This window comes from Miniopterus natalensis, chromosome 14 (assembly GCF_054644295.1).
Source record: "Miniopterus natalensis isolate mMinNat1 chromosome 14, mMinNat1.hap1, whole genome shotgun sequence".
NCBI classification, from domain to species: domain Eukaryota; kingdom Metazoa; phylum Chordata; class Mammalia; order Chiroptera; family Miniopteridae; genus Miniopterus; species Miniopterus natalensis.
In genome coordinates, this window is record NC_142094.1 from 5,022,282 (window position 1) to 5,039,462 (window position 17,181).

Consider the following 17,181-nt stretch of genomic DNA (forward strand, 5'->3'; position numbering starts at 1 on the left):
CCAGCCCCCGCCCAGGCCTACCATGCTATTGTTTGTGTTCATGGGTTATGCATATGTGCATATAAGTTCTTTGGTTAATTATTGCTAATGAAGGTTTTGCTTCCCTCATCTTTGATGTTTGGTTTATAAGAAGGTAAATTTAAGGCCAATTGATAAAAATTTGGAAGTCTAACTAAAACATGAACCATTGCTTATACTTCAGATAAGGTTTATTCATCCATTTCATAGATACTCATTGAGAACCAATATGCTGAACTCTGCTCAGTTATCATGCTGGGATGAATTTGGATATTGGGTAGGAGGTGAGAGCTGTGGGCTGGTCATAGCTTCTGGGAGCATTGTTGGGAGGGTGATAAAACGTTATGCAGTGTGTGGGCTCAGTTGGAATCATTGCAATTATCAGTTGAATAGATGATTCGTGTCCCTCTTCCATCCCATACAAAGATGAGTAGTACCTACTTTCTGTGGACAGGATCCTGAGTCTGGGAGAGACAGGTATGTAGATAGTTATGATGCAGTATTTGTGTAGGGCAATGATGACATGTGCCTCAATCAAGAGATGTTTGCGGGACTGTAGGAGCATGCAGCCACTGGTTTTTGTCTGGGATAGTGCTGTATAAAGGAAGTTACTTTTAAACTGATAAGTATGACTAGAGACGGCAGGGCAGTGGTTTATGGAGGAGAGGGATGAGGGCTGAGATGGAAAAACAGCATGTGTGAAACCATTTAGGAAACGGTGTGGCATTTTCAGAGAACTCTGCATTTAGAGCTGGATTGCTAGGTCATTTGGAGGAATGAATAGATGTGGTTTCTAACTCTAGGTAGCAAACTATCTATGCATTTTAAGGTAAAGAGCGGCAAAGTTCAGTTTAAAGTGAGAGGCTATTAATCAGACCATCCAAAATGGAATGAATTACCTGGAGTTAGTAATCTCTGTCCCTGGGAATGGTCAGGCTGAGGCTGATTATCTGTCAGAAAAGTTAAGCAACATTTTCCAAAAGCTATATTCTTGGATGTCAACAGGTGTAAATAAGAGAGATTCTCTGATCAAATGAATGTAGGAATGAACAAATTAAAGTTAAAATGAGTTTTTTAATAGTAGACTCCATAGTGCCTTTAATATATAAACATAGTTTTATGATTTTGCAAAAGGTAGTAAAAGATAATAGAATATGTAGCCATTTGCCAAAACATATGACCACAGATCACTTCTGCACAGTGTATCTTCAGGGACTAGTGATTTGTGGATTGTCCACATTGGTGATTCTCAGTGAGGAGAGAGAAATGCACAGCATTCTTGAGGGTTTCTAATCTGACTCATTTAGTGCAGAATTTCCCAACACATGGGATGAGGCATACCATTTTGTCATGAATAGCTATAGATTAACCAGTTTATTGATCCCCTCAGGCTTTGGGGTGGCCACGTGGAGTTTGGGACATCTAGATCTCATAGAGCTAGTTATGGGAATGAGTGATAGAGAGAGAGAACTCATCCAAGACAAGCCTTACTCTAGCATACCTTAACACTATCATTTTCTCTCTGTTCCTTGATGTAAAAAGGTTTGGATGCATTAACCCCAGAGCCTTTCCAATATTACATGTATACAAGTCCCTCTTTCCATTCTGATTTTTTGAGTGTTAATTCCCTTTTCTGTCTGTCCTTCATTTTCAATGTTGTCATAATTATAGGATTATGTCTTATCCATAACTCGGGGCTGGTGATTGAGAAACACTACCTATTTCCTCTATTCAGAATCTCAGCTTACGATGAAGTTATGGTCTGCTAAACACTTCATAAGTTGAAAATATCATAAGTCAAAAATGCATTTAATACACCTAACCTGCCAAATATCATAGCTTCATCTAGCTTACCTTAAATGTGCTCAGAACACTTACATGCCTGCAGTTGGGCAGAACCTTCTAACACAGTGAATACACTATAGAGTATTGGTTGTTTACCCTTGCAAGCCTGTGGCTGACTGGAGATGCAGCTTGCTGCTGACACCCAGCGTCATGAGAGAGTATCGCACTACATACTGCTAGTCCAGGAAAAGATCAAAATTCAGAGTACTATTTCTGCTGAATGCATATCACTTTCGCATCAACATAAAATCGAAAAATTGTAAGTAGGACCATGTCTGTCATAATACTGTGCTCTCTTTTCACTTTGCCTAATTTTTCACACTTCTTCTCTCCCCAGGCCTCCCTCCCCCTTCACCACCTTCTTTCTGTTATACTATGTGGAATTCTCTCTCTTACATCCTAACAAACCCACATGTTGACTTTTCCCTACATTCCCTGTTTGTAACTGAAACCTAATTCTTCCCTAAATGTACTGACTCCCCAGTAGCATTCTTAAAATGAAGGGTTCTTATTTTCAGTCAATTGCAGTCCTTTAGTGTTCAGAGGCGGGGTCTTGTCTTCACTCCTCACTGCCGCTTCTAAATGAATTATTATTCATTCTCTTTCCTTTGAGACTTAGCTCCTCCTTACTGGTCCTAACCCTAGCTCACAAAAATCTCGGTCCTTTGGCTCACTTTCCCTCTTCATTGTAAGCTTTGTTACAAGGTTGAATGCTTCTGATGTTCATTTACATGGCTCATATAACCCTCTGGCACTTTGATCATGTCCTCTGAGAATAGAAATAGTTTTACTTATTTCTTTCCAATCTGGATACTTTTTTCTCTCCTCCATAATTGCTGTGGCTAGAACCTTCAGTACAGTGTTGAATAGGTGTGGTGAGGGCATCCATCTGTGTCTTGTGTCTGGTAATAGGAGCAATGCATTCAGTCTTTCACTGTTAAATGTGATGTTAGCTGTGAGTTTTTCATAGATACTCTATCAGGTTAAGGAAGTTCTCTTCTATTCATATTTTGTTGAGTGTTTTTATCATGAAAGGCTGTTGGATTTTGTCAAATGCAATTTATGTCTATTGAGATCATTATCTTCTCCCTTCGCACTCTTAATTTGACTGATACCAACCTTGCATTTCTCAGATAATCCTACTTGGTCATGGTATATAATTCTCCTATAAGTTGCCAAGTTGCTAGATTCAATTTGTTAGTATTTTGTTGAGGGTTTTTCTGTAGATGTAATAAATATTGGTCCTTAGTTTTCTTGAAATGGTTTTCTGTGGTTTTGGTATTATGATCACATAGATTGAATTGGTAAGTGTTTCTTTTATTTCTATTTTTGGAAGAATTTGTAAAGGATTTTTGTAATTCTTCGTTGAATATTTTTGTAGAATTCACCAGGAAAGTTGTTTGGTCCTGGGTTTTTCTTTATGGCAAGTTTTTTATTACTTATTTAATCTCTACAGATGTTCTATAAATACCTGTTAGACTTTTTAGTTTGTAGTGTTGTTCAAGTCTCCCGTTTCCTTGCTGATCTCCTTCCCAGCTGTTCTGCCCGCAAATGAGAAAGTAGTGCCTCCCACTTCGGTATGTCCTGTAGGGAAGGTCTGCAAGTAAGTAGCACACCCTGTTTTTTGTTTACAGAGGGTTGTTTTAATTTCTCTTTAGTTTTGAAAGATGGTTTTGCTGGATATTGAATTCTTGGTTGGCAGTCTTACTTTTAACATTTCGACTCCTGTGCTTTCTGATGAAAAATCAGCTGTTAATCTTATTGAGTATATCTTCTACATTATAGGTTACTTTTTTCTTACCCCATTCAAAATTCTCACTTTTTCTTTGGCTTTTGACTTTTAACTATGATGTGTCTCTCTTTTTGTGTATCATATTTTGGAGTTTGTTGAGCTAATGATTAGACAGCGATTTCCTTAACTGCCTTGAACCAGTAAGTATTCTAGCTTTTGCCGAGGGGCTCTGTGTGTGTGTATGTTCAGGGATGCCTTCAACAACCTATAGTTCTGCGTTAGCCTTCATTTCCTGCTTGCTCAGAGGCTTAAGGCTGGCCAAGTGAGAGAGTAAGGCCTTCTCACATATTTCCTTGGGATGCACGTATCCCTTTACATGTGTATGGCCTTCTCTCTGTCCCAAATATATCGGAGCATTTCAAAACCTCTTATGGACATCTCATTCCTCAGGATTTCTTTAGAAGTTTTTGGGTCAGCTTGTTTGCCCCAATTGGTATCACTGTCTCATGCAGCTGGGATTTTAAACAATGCCACTGATTTTCCCCCCAGCAAATATACTAGAGTTAAGGTTGTTTCCACAGAATGTGTTCTAAATCATGCCAAATAAAACAACTGCTGAGAATGGGCCTTTTCTAAGGAGGTGGCAATTAAGGTCAAATAGTAACAGCTCTCTGGAAATGATGCTTTTTGGAGAGTTTCCAACACAGTTTACCTCCTAGTCCACCCCCTAGTGATTGCTGAATTTCACAGCTACCATGCTTGTAAGACTCTTGTTTTTTAAGCTACCACAGAGCTGGGAAGATAGGTATGGCAGTAGAATAGACTAAAATGCCACAGGACTCATTGGTCTCACCAAGATTCAATTGGGATTTTTTTTTAATAAGTTCTCCTTGGTTGTTGCAAGCATTTGGTTTATTTCCAGAATTCTGAAAAAGTTGATTTGACTAATTTGCCAGTGATCTCAGTGCTTTTATGAAGGAGTGAATTTTTGGAGATACTTATTTTGCTGTCCTTTTACTTCTGTCATTTTTGTTTGTTCGTTTTAATTACTAGACTTCATTTTTTAGAGCAATTTTAGGTTTACAAAAATATTGAGTGGGGAAAGTACAGAGAGTTCTAGTATACTCCCTCATCTTCTTTTATACACAGTTTCTCCTGTTACTAACATCTTGCATTCGTTGTTACAACTGATGAGTCAATACTGATTCATCATTATCATTCACTAAAATTTGTAGTTTAGGTTAGGGTCCACACTGTGTGTGTGCATTCTATGGGCTTTGACACAATGGCACGCATCTGCCGTCACTGTGTCACCGCTTGATGTCACAGCCTTGGAGACCTACACCCTCCACCTGCTCACCTCTCCTGCCCGCTGCCCCACTGCTCTTGGTAATACCCTGGCAAACACTGATCTCTACTGTCTCCATAGTTTTGCAGTGTCCAGAATGCCTTACAGTTGGAAATAGATGACAGTATGTAGCCTTTTCGGATTTGATTTTTTAACTTAGCAATATACATTTAAGGTTCCTCCATATCTTTTCGTGGGTTGATAGAATAGGCCATTGTATGGATGTAGTACAGTTTGTTTATCCATTCACATACTGAAGGATATCTTAATTGCTTCCAAAATTTGGAGATTATGAATAAAGCTGCTCTAAACATTTTTGTGCGTAAGTTTTCAACTCATTTTGGTAAATAACAAGAAGCACAATTGCTGGACCACATAGTAAGAGTAAGTTTAATTTGGTAAGAAACTGCCAAAGTGTCTTGCAAAGGGGCTGAAGTGGCTGTACACTTTGCATTTCTTCCAGCAGTAAATGAGAGCTGCTGTTGCTACACATCCTCACAGAATTTGGTGTTGTGTTTTGGATTATGATCATTCTGATAGGTGTGTAGTAATATCTCATTGTTTTAATTTGCAATTCCCTAATGATACATGATATTGAGCATTTTTTCATATGCTTATTTGTTATCTGTACATCTTCATTAGTGAGATGTCTGTTTAGATCTTATACTTATTTTTAAATTAGGTTATTTGTTTTCTTGTTGAATTTTAAGAGGCCTTTGTATATTTTAGATACCAGTCCTTTATCAGATAAATATTTTACAAATATTTTCTCCCAGTCTGTGGCTTGCCTTTCATTTTCTTAATGTTGTTTTTCACAGAGCAGACATTTTTAATTTTATGCAGTCCCACTTGTCAATTTTTTCTTTCATGGATTGTACTTCTTGTATCTAAAAACTTATTGGCAAACCCAAGGTCACCTGGATTTTCTCCCCTGATGTCTTGTAGTTTTGCAATTTACGTTTAGATCTTTGATCTTAGTTAATTTTTGTGAAAGGTATATAAGGTCACTTTTTTACATGTGGATGTCCAGTTGTCCCAGTACCATGTGTTGAAAAGACTGTCCTCTCTCCTTTGAATTGTCCTTGCTTTTTGTCAAGGACCAGTTGGCCCTGTGTGTGTGGGCGTATTTCCGGACTCTGTTCTGGTGTCCTGATCTGTCTGTCTTTTAGTCTCAACACTGTCTGGATTACTGTCGCTTTGTACTGTCAGTCCTCTGACCTGATTCTTGGACATTGTTGGTAATTCTGGGTCTTTTTCCTCTTCATATAAACTTCAGAATCACTATGTTGATACCCACAAAATAACTTGCTGGGATTTTGATTGAGATTGTGTTGAATCAAGCCTTTGAAAAATGAACACGAAAACACACATTTAACTTTTAATAGACGATTTTTATTAATGGCGAGAAAAGAAACACTAAAGGTTTTGAGAAGGCAAACTGCAACCCAGATGAGGAAATAAATGAAGAAAAAAATCTCTCTCTCTCTCTCACACACACACACACACCCTTCCACTTGCCAGTCTAACCCATGAATCACAAACCTTAGGCACAAAACCACACATGTTGGTAATCAAGAAGCTTGGGTAGAAGTGGAGAAGTATATGGAGACAGCCACGTAATTTTGTGAGATTCCTTTAAAACTACAATAAGTAATTGTGCATCATTGTGATTATTAGATATCAGGTGCTGCTGTTGTGTGTGGCTTCAGTTTCCAGGGTTAAAAAGCCGTTGTCTGAGACTCCTTTCTGTAGGTTTCTCATCCTTTACTTTCTTGCTGATTTTGTTGGCTCTGCTTATAAAACAAGATTGAGTAATGTTGGTGATTGTGGGCATTTCTTTCTTATGGTTCCATAGCCACGGAGCTCATTGTTGCCTGCACCCATACCTGTATTGGTTAGGTGGTTCTTACCTACCAGCTCCTGGCCTGCGACCACATTTGTGGCCTTTACGAACACACTGCTGACTTTCCAGTATATTCCCCACAGCAGCTGGCAGTGTTCGTTGCTTTCACCATATAATTTCTCTACTAGAAATCCATGAGTATAAAAGTAAAAATGTGTGCCTGTCATCTTTTTTTTTAATCCTCACTGAGGATATGTTTATTGATTCTTTAGAGAGGAAGGGAGGGAGGGAGAGGGAGAGAGGGGGAGTGTGGTCGGGAGGGGGAGAGAGAGAGAAACAGTAAGAGAGAAACATTGATTGGTTGCCACCTGTGTGCTCCCCAACTGGGGAGTGACCCATAACCTAAGTATGTTCCCTGACTGGGAATCAAACCCACACCCTTTTGGTGTATGGGACGACACTCCAATCAGCTGAGCCACCAGGCCAAACAGGGCAGTGCCTGTCCTTTTAATATGAGGTGCTGTGCCTGGTAATCCTCTTTTGTCTCAGGTCTTTCATTTTCACCTTCCTTTTATGTCTTCATCCCTGGATTTGTGCTTGTACTCTTGGAAAGTGATTGTACCTCCCATTTCAAGTCAGAGGTCCAGGTCTCATGTATGAACATCATCTTCTCAGAACGTGAAATGTCAAAATCTCTCTGTTCTGTTTTTTCCCTTTTTTGTTTTAATAGTGCCATTTTATTTTCTGAAAATAACATCTGTTATATATTTGCTATCTTTGTTGTTTTCTGCCTCTTGCCTTCTCAGTTACACTCATTTTTTTCTTTCAGCAGACTTCAAATGGTCATCCAGTGAGGTGTTACGTTATTTCCAACTTACTGTCAGATGGTTTAGCAACACATACACAGATGTAAAGAAAATTGTCAACATTTACCAGTAGGAGTATATAGCTGAAGGGTATATGGCATTATAGTATTCTTTTGACATTTATGTTAGAAAAAAATTTCAACATCAAGAAGTTGGAAATTATTGACAATAATACAACAGTAATTGCTTTTTATTTAACATTTACTATTTATCAGGCATTTTTCCAAGCACTTTAACATGCTACTCTATTTAATCCTTAAACCAATCTAATGAAGTGAGTACTTTTCTTATCCTCATTTTATAGATCAGGAAAATAAAGTAACTTGCCATGTGTGTTATGTAGGTAGTAAGTGGCAGAGCTAAGATTTTAACCCAGGTGATCTGTATAGGTAGTATAAAAATAAATAAGTTATAGCCCTGTTTTCAAAGGGCTTATAGTATAATTGGAGATGATATGTACACAAATTAATTTATGTTGTAAAATAAATTAAGGATTACAAAATGGTAATTTTATCAGGAAGAACTTTTTGGAGGAGCAGTATTTCAGTACTCGGAGAAGATATAAGTTTAGTCTTGCATCTTTTGGTGGATATATTTGAAATGCAACCTAAGGCATATGAACCTTATTTGGTAGGTAGTGGAGAACATTGAGAGTTAAAGAAACTATGGCCCCAAAATAATAGTATTTTCAATAATTAGTTACTGTCAGCAGGAATTAAACCTAAATCATAGACCAGAGCTGTCTCTTTAACACTGTTGTGTGTTTTTCTAGATGCCAATTCTTTGTCCTTATATTCAGTTAATGATTGAGACTTCTTAAATCTTCCTTTGAAATGTTTTCAATTCATTAGTTCTTTGAATGTGGTTTATGTTTATATCAACCTAATATAAGCCCTTCATAAGCAATTCATACCTGATTCTCATGCTGTAGGCTGCAGAATAGTCTCCCTCAGTCTCTTCCCCCTCTAATTTTTCTTTTACTTACTTCATAAACTAAAAAGTAAACTTTATTTTTATTATTAGCTGGGGCTCTTGTTCAATTTTTATTTATTTATTTTTATTTTTTTATGATTGAAAGTAATACAGATGTCCCTCATTTCTCCCCACTTTGCTCCCCTCCACCCAGCCCCTGCCCCACCCCAGGCCTTCACCACATTATTGTCTGTGTCCATTGGCTATGCATGTATATAAGTTCTTTGGTTTATCTCTTCCAGTCCTCTTCATCTCTCCCCTCTGAGATCTGTCAGTCTGTTCCATGCATCCATGCCTCTGGACCTATTTTGTCAGGTTATTTTGTTCTTTAGATTCCACGTATGAGTGAGATCATGTGATACTTGTCTTTCTCTGCCTGGCTTATCTCACTTAGCATAATACTCTCCAGGTCCATCCATGCTGTCCCAAAGGGTACGAAATCCTTCTTTACAGCTGTAGTATTCCATGGTGTGAATGTCCCACAGCTTTTTATCCACTCATCTACTGATGGGCACTTGGGCTGTTTCCAGATCATAGCTATTGTAAATTGAGCTGCTCTGAATATCAGGGTGCATATATTCTTTCTGATTAGTGTTTTGGGATTCTTAGAATATATTCCTAGAAGTGGGATCACTGGGTCAAAAGGCAGCTCCATTTTTAATTTTTTGAGGAACCTCCATACTGTTTTTCACAGTGGCTACACCAGTCTGCATTCCCACCAGCACTGCACCAGGGTCTCCCCTTTCTCCACATCCTCACTAGCACTTGTTTGATTGATTGATTGATTGATTGATTGATGGAGCCATTCTGACAGGTGTGAGGTGATACCTCATTGTGGTTTTAATTTGCATCTCTCTTGCGATGAGTGCCTTTGAGCATTTTTTCTTATGTCTGTTGTCCATCTGTATGTCCTTCTTGGAGAAGTGTCGAATAGGTCCTTTGTCCATTTTTTCATTGGATTGTTTGACTTGGTGTTAAGTTGTATAAGTTCTTTATGCATTTTGGATATTAACCCCTCATCAGATGTATCATTGGCAAATGTGTTCTCCCGTACAGTGGGTTCCCTTTTCATTTTGTTGATGCTTTCTTTGCTGTGCTGAAGCTTTTTATTTTGATGTAGTCCTATTTGTTTATTTTTTCCTTTGTTTCTCTTGCTGTAGGAAATGTATCAGTGAAAATTCTGCTACTTGAGATTTCTGAGATTTTACTCTATTTTCTTCTAGGATTTTTATGGTTTCGTGACTTACATTTGTGTCTTTTATCCATTTTGAGTTTATTTTTGTGTATGGTGTAAGGTGGTGGTCTAGTTTCAATTTTTGCATGTACCTGTCTAGTTTTCCCAGCACCATTTATCGAAGAGACTGTCTTTACTCTATTGTATGCTCTTGCCTTATTTGTCTTATGTCGTGGGTTGGTTTCTGGGGTCTCTGTTCTGTTCCACTGATCTATATGCCTGTTCTTGTGTCAGTGCCAGGCTGTTTTGATTACAGTTGCTTTGTAGTATATTGTGATTCTCTCCAACTTTGTTCTTTTTCAGGATTGCTGAGGCTATTCGGGGTCTTTTTTGGTTCCATATAAATTATTGGAATATTTGTTCTAGATCTGTGAAATATGTTGTTGGTATTTTAATACGGGTTGTGTTGAATCTATAGATTGCTTTGGGTAGTATGGACATTTTAATGATGTTAATTTTTCCAATCCAAGAACACGGTATATGCTTCCATTTGTTTGTCTTCCTCTATTTCTTTCTTCACTGTCCTATAGTTTCCCTAGTACAGGTCTTTTACCTTCTTTGTTAAATTTATTCCTAGGTACCTTATTTTGCTTTTGTTGTTGCAGTGGTAAATGGGATTTTTTTTTTTTTTTAGTTTCTTGTTCTGAGAATTTATTACTGATGTATAAAAATGCCATCAATTTCTGGGTGTTAATTTTGTATCCTGCTACTTTGCTGAATTCACTTATTAAATCTAGTAGTTTTTTGGTGGAATCTTTAGGGTTTTCTAAGTACAATATCATGTCTTCTGCAAATAATGGCAGTTTTCCTTCCTCTTTGCCAATTTGGATGCCATTTATTTTTTCTTCTTGTCTGATTGCTGTGGCCTTTTGCTTTTTTCTTCTTTTCTGATTGCTGTTGCTAGTACTTCCATTACTGTGTTGAATAAGAGTGGTGAAAGCAGACATCCCTGTCTTGTTCCTAATCTCGAGAGAAACACTTTTAGTCTTTGCCCTTTGGTTATGATGTTGGCTGTAGGTTTGCCATATATGTCCTTAATTATGTTGAGGTATGAGCCCTCTATTCCCAATTTGCTGAGATTTTTTTTATCATAAATGGGTGTTGGATTTTGTCGAGTGCTTTTTCTGCATCTATTGATATGATCATGTGATTTTTACCTTTCATTTTTTTAATGTGATGTATCACATTTATTGATTTGTGAATATTGTACCAGCATTCTTATACCTGCAGAATAAATCCCACTTTGTCATGATGTATCATCTTTATCATGTATTGCTGGATCCGATTTAATAGTATTTTGTTGAGTATTTTGGCATCTATGTTCATCAGGTATATTGGCCTATAATTTTCTTTCTTTGTAGTGTCTTTCTGTAGTTTTGGAACTAGGATAATGGTGGCCTTGTAAAAACAGCTTAGTAAGTATTCCTTCCTCTTGAATTTTTTGGAATAGCTTGAGAAGGATGGGTATTAGTTTTTCTTTGAATGTTTGGTGAAACTTGCCTGTGAAGCCATCTGGTCCCGGACTTTTGTTTGCTGGGAGTTTTTTGATTAATGCTTCAATTTTATTAGTTGTTACCAGTTTATTCAGGATTTCTGATTCTTCTTGATTAAGTTTTAGAAGATTGTATGTTTCTAGGAATTTGTCCATTTCACCTAGGTTGTTCAATTTGTTGGTATATAGTTGTTCCTAGTATTTGCTTACAATCCTTTGTATTTCTGTGATGTCAGTTGTTACTTTGCCTCTTTCATGTCTGATTTTATTTAGGTCCTCTTTCTTTGTTTCTTGGTGAGTCTGGGTAAAGGTTCATCAATCTTGTTTATCTTTTCAAATAACCAACTCTTGGTTTCATTATTCTTTCATATTGCTTTTTTTAGTCTCTGTCATTTATTTCTGCTCCAATCTTTATTATTTCCTTCTTTCTCTGCTTTATTATTTTCTTCCTTCCTTCCTCTGGGCTTTTTTTGTTGTTCTTTTTTAATTCTTTTAGTTGTAGCATTAGATTATTTATTTGAGATTTTTGCTTCTTGAGATATGCCTGTTATGCTATGAACTTCTCTCTCAGGACTGCTTTTGCTATGTCCCATAGATTTTGGGTTGTTGGGTGTCCATTTTCATTTGTTCCGAGGGTGATTTTGATTTAGTCCTTGATGTCATTGGCAACCCATTTGTTGTTAACTACCACACTATTTAGCCTCCACATGTTTTAATGTTTTTGAGGTTTTTGGGGTTTTTTTATTACTATAGTTGATTTATAGTTTCATGCCATTGTGATCCAAGAAGATGCTTGATATGATTTCAGTCTTCTTGAACTTAAGACTTGTTTTGTATCCTAACACGTGGTCTATCTTTGAGAATTTCCCATGTGCACTTGAAAAGAATGTATATTCTGCAGCTTTGGAGTGAAATGTTCTATAAATGTTAGTTAAATCTATCAGATCTAGTGTGTCATTTAAGGTCACCATTTCCTTGTTGCTTTTTAGTTTGGAAGATCTATCCAGTGATGTCAGTGGGGTGTTAAAGCCCTCCAAGAGTTTTAAGAAATATATTTAGGTGCTTCTATATTGGGTGCATATATGTTTACCAGGGTTTTATCTTCTTGTTGAAGTCAACCCTTTAGTATTATGTGGTGACCTTCTTTGTCTCTTGTTATGGCCTTTGTTTTGAAGTCTATTTTGTCAGATATAAGTATTGCTACCCCAGGGTTTTTTTGGTTTGTTTCCTTTTGCGTGGAATGTTTTTTCCATCCATTCACTTTCATCCTGTGGGAGTCTTTCGTTCTGAAGTGAGTTTCTTGTAGACACCATTTATATGGCTCATGTTTTCTTACCCACTCAGCTGCCCAATGTCTTTGATTGGAGCATGTAATCCATTTACATTTAAGGTTACTATTAATGGGAATTTATTTGTTGCCATTTTAATTCTTTAAGCCTATGTTCCTATCTATATACAGGGCATGCCAAAAATGTATACACACTTATTACACATTATTAATTCCAGTGGGTTAAATCTGAAAACAAACAAACATCAATTGAGGTATCAACTGTTAAAGTGTGTACATAGTTTTTGGGACATGCTGTATATTTCTTCTTCTTACAGCAGTTCCTTTAACATTTCTTGCAATGTTGGTTTGGTGGTAATGAACTCCTGTAGCTCTTTTTTTTTTTTTTTTTGGTTTGGTAATCTGTTAATTTCACCTTCAATTTTGAATGATAGCCTTGCTGGATAGAGTAGTCTCAGTTTCAGATCCTTGCTTTTCATTACTTTGAATACTTCATGCCATTCCCTTTGGCCTATAGTGTTTCTGTTGAGAAATGTTCTGACAGCCTTATGGGAGCTCCCTTGTAAGTAAATGACTCTCTTTCTTGCTGCCTTTTAAATGATGTCTTTGTCTTTAATCTTTGCCATTTTAATTATGATGTGTCTTGGTGTGGATCTCTTTGGGTTTATCTTGATTGGGCTTCTCTGTGCTTCCTGAATTTATGTAATTTTTTTCCTTCACTAGGTTAAGTAAGTTTTTTATCGTTATTTCTTCAGTTTCTCCATACTTGCTCACTTTCTTTTCCCTATGATGCTGATTTTGTTATGTTTCATGTTGTTTCATAGTTCCCCTAAACTATACTCACAGTTTTTAGTTATTTTTTCTCGGTGCTCTGATTGAGTGATTTTTTTTCCCTCCCTTGTCGTCTTACTCATTTATTTGATCCTCTACTTCCTCTAACCTACTGTTTTTGCCTTCTAGTGTATCCTTTTTTTCAGATATGTTATTTTTCTCTCATGAGTGGTTGTTTTCTATGGTTTCTATGTTTTTCATACCGTCGAACGTTCTTAAAACAATTACTCTATATTCTGTTGAAATTGCTTGTCTCCATTTCATTTAGCTCTTTTTCTATAGATTTCTCCTGTTCTTTTATTTGGGGCTTGTTTCTCTGTTTCTCCATTTTTGCTGCTGCTTTGTGTTTGTTTGTATGTATTGTATAGGACTGCTATGACTCCCAGTCTTCATGGGGTGGCCTTCTGTAGTGGGTGTCCTGTGCGACCCAAGTCATGTAGTCTTCTTGATCTCCTGAGTTGGGTGCTCTAGGAATTTTCCTTGTGTGAATTATATGGACCCTCCTGTTGTAATTGTGTCTTCATTGTTATTGTTCCGTTCATGGGTGGGCTCAGCTGTTGGGATGGCTGGCTGTGAGGCTCAACCCCGACCACATCACACTAAGTGTTTTATATGAGTGTTGACAGAACAAAACAAAACAAAACAAGACCAACCTAAAAACATCAAACCAACAACAAAAACAAGAATAACGAGAAAAAAGAATACAAAAGGACAAGAGATCAAAGAATTAGGGAAGAAAAAAGAAACAAAAACAGAGAATATGAAAGAAAAGAAGGAAAAGATATGTGTAATGTGAATGCAGTACTTTTTAAATTTCTGTAGCTATGACTTCTGATTAAAACTGTGGTTTTCACTTCCAGAAAACACGTTATCCCTAGTGGTAAGTGTTCAAACAAAAAAATTCTAAATTCAGAATTTGTATTGTATGAAACTAAAGGGAAGTTTAAAATTTTTTACAGATTTTTAAAAATGTAGTTTAAGATTAGGAAACAAGATTTATAAAATCTTATTTAATCTTTATTAGAAGAGATGCTATATCAACAATGTAAAAACTTAATTGTCTGCTGGGACTTTCAAGAAATAGGAGCCCAGCAGTGTGTCCAAACTGCATATTAACATGGGTAGCATAGTTATGGGGCTAAAAACAATGTGGATGTTGAAGAGGCCAATTAAAGTCAAAAGATAAAAAGCAGGCAGCCAGTGCAGGAAAAAGAAAAATAAATATATATTTTTTCCAGGCAAGGCCTTTCCCCAGAGTTTTTTGTTTTTATTGATGTTCCTAAGGAATAAGGGTTATTCAGCCAATGTGTAAAATACACAAAGGGGAGTGTACAGAAGGTAAATGTACTAATGACAACTAGGACTAATGTACTTTTCAATGGAAACAAATTCAGTGTCTGAGGCAAGTAAAAGTCACAGGCTTTGTGATAATGATAAATCATTTATAATAATTACTGCAATAATTTTATTACTTTTATTTCTTTCTGAAATTTGTGTTGTGTATCTTTTACCCCCAATTTCTTCTCCTGCCCTTTCAGAGGCTCTCCCTACAGAGAATCTCCTTTGGGTCATTTTGAAAGCTATGGAGGGGCCCCGTTTTTCCAGGCTCAGAAAATGTTTGTAGATGTTCCCGAAAATACAGTGATACTGGATGAGATGACCCTCCGGCACATGGTCCAGGATTGTACTGCTGTAAAAACTCAGTTACTCAAACTGAAACGTCTGCTGCATCAGGTGAGTACATAATGAACATTTTCTGCTCTGATATTTTGAGTTGCAAAAGGGATTGACATTACTTTAAAAAAAATTCTGGTTTTTAATATCTATTTCAATTTCTGTAAAAATAATGCTCATAAATAGTACATAATAGAAATTTTTGTGGAAGTAAAAAACCAGGATTTTCTATATGGTCTCAGTACAGTCCCCAACATTTATGAGCTGTGTAATATTGGGTAAGCTAATCTCTCTGCTTCTGTTTCCTGATTTTTATAGTAGCTACATTGTAAGGTTATTGAGAGAATTAGAAATAGTTGTAAATTGGGAGATCTAATACCTGAAACATAGTAGGCATTCAGTCACCAGCTAAGTGGGAAATAAGAAACAGTGGTTTTTACTTACATAATCATATAATTGCACTTTTGTTTGAAACCTTCAAGTTTACTCTTTCTCAGCCTTAGTTTTTTATTTGAGAAAATCTAGACTCAGTAGTGATGAGACTTGTCAAAAGACACAGGGTGAGCTGATACTTGAATCTGACTTTTGATTCAGCAGTATTTTTTTGGTTTGAACATATAACACAGACGAGGTCAGATGCATAGCAGAAAACTAAGAAATAACATACTAATTTTAAAATGTGGGTATCTTTTGTTTAGTTTTAAATCTGTATTTGTCTTTTGTAGACTAGTCAAATTTTGTTTAAATTACTGTTGGGGAAGAACGTTCTCGTCCGCCTGCTCAGCTTATTTTCTCATCTCCCTCAGGGTGGTATGTTCTAGCTAATTATGAGCAGGGACCAAGTTTTAGAATTTATGGTGGTAATTAAAACTAAACTCATGCCATATGCTCAGAGGTGAACTGTGGCCCTCCTATGTCAGTAATGATAATTAGTAAAAATGTTCTGTTACAGTCATGTAAATGGTTTTATATTACTTGGTTATGGATTTTCTGTACTACTCTTCTCCATGCTTATAGATATTTAACTTTTCTGTGCTAAGGCTGGGAGCAAGGAAGTGGAGGATCCATTTCAGATGTATGATTCTTGGACTCCTGTAAAGACAGGAAGGATCTCATGTTTGAAATGTGCAGACATAAACCTTACCACTTAGTTTAACTGTTATAGGAGATAGACTGGTTTATAGTGTTTCTCTGCTTGCCAGCCTGGAGAGAAGATGCCTGCTCAGCAGCGTTAGAGTAAAGGAAGGAAGAGGTAGAAAGGGTGGGAAATGGCTAAAATATGTTCAGTATCTCCTTGGAGTCAGTCAGTGGGCTAGTGACCGACATACTCTGTGTTGTGTCTGGGTTTATTGTCCTGAAATGTGAAGCATGATCCATTGTTAGCTGATAAGACCAGGCCCCCTCTAGTAATGAGAGAAGTTAGATAATTCAGTAGAGAATAGGTGTATAAGGACCATAAGAATAGAAAATTATTTTTCAAGACACTTTATGAAAAACAGAATCTCTTAATGGCTTTGTGCCATTGTGACCTCTGAAATTTTAGATAGTACACACTGATCAAATTGACTTTTTGTTTATGCAGTGACAGCAAAATAATAAGAAGAAAATTGCAAAGTCTTTTCAGGGCATGTTTAAATTTTCCCCAAATGCTAAATAGATGTTAAAAGTTGAATGAGTCCAAGATTTCAAATAACTGCCTCTTAATTTTTTCCCTTTTAATATTACTAAATTTTAAAAAGTTTAGTGTGATAAATGTACATGGTTCAAAAAAATTCACGTGGTATCCAGAGGCTTAATGGAAAAAACAAACAGTGCTTCTGTCTCTCCCCGCACCTCGGTCAGCCTTTCGTGACCTGAACTGTCTGCTGTCTGAAGCTACTTGTGTGCTGTCCTGCAGGGTCTTCCTTTGGTTATAGTAAGGAATTGGGCCCGCTTATTTCCTGGATAACACGTCTTCCTTTTCCTGAGGTTTACTCCCTCATTTTTCTAGAGTATCCTTAATTTACTTCCTAAGAGAGGTCAAATGGATGTTAAATTT

At 36.8% G+C, this 17,181-nt stretch overlaps 1 protein-coding gene across 4 annotated transcripts in view; it reads left to right on the forward strand.

The window, feature by feature from the left end:
* CCSER2 (coiled-coil serine rich protein 2) overlaps positions 1-17,181 on the forward strand; it is a 209,619-nt gene that overhangs the window by 112,641 nt on the left and 79,797 nt on the right. For all 4 annotated transcript variants that reach the window (XM_087824241.1, XM_087824243.1, XM_087824242.1 and 1 more), the window contains one exon: positions 15,008-15,203. In XM_087824241.1, coding sequence (XP_087680367.1) covers positions 15,008-15,203 — 196 coding nt within the window. The remainder of the gene's footprint in view (positions 1-15,007; positions 15,204-17,181) is intronic.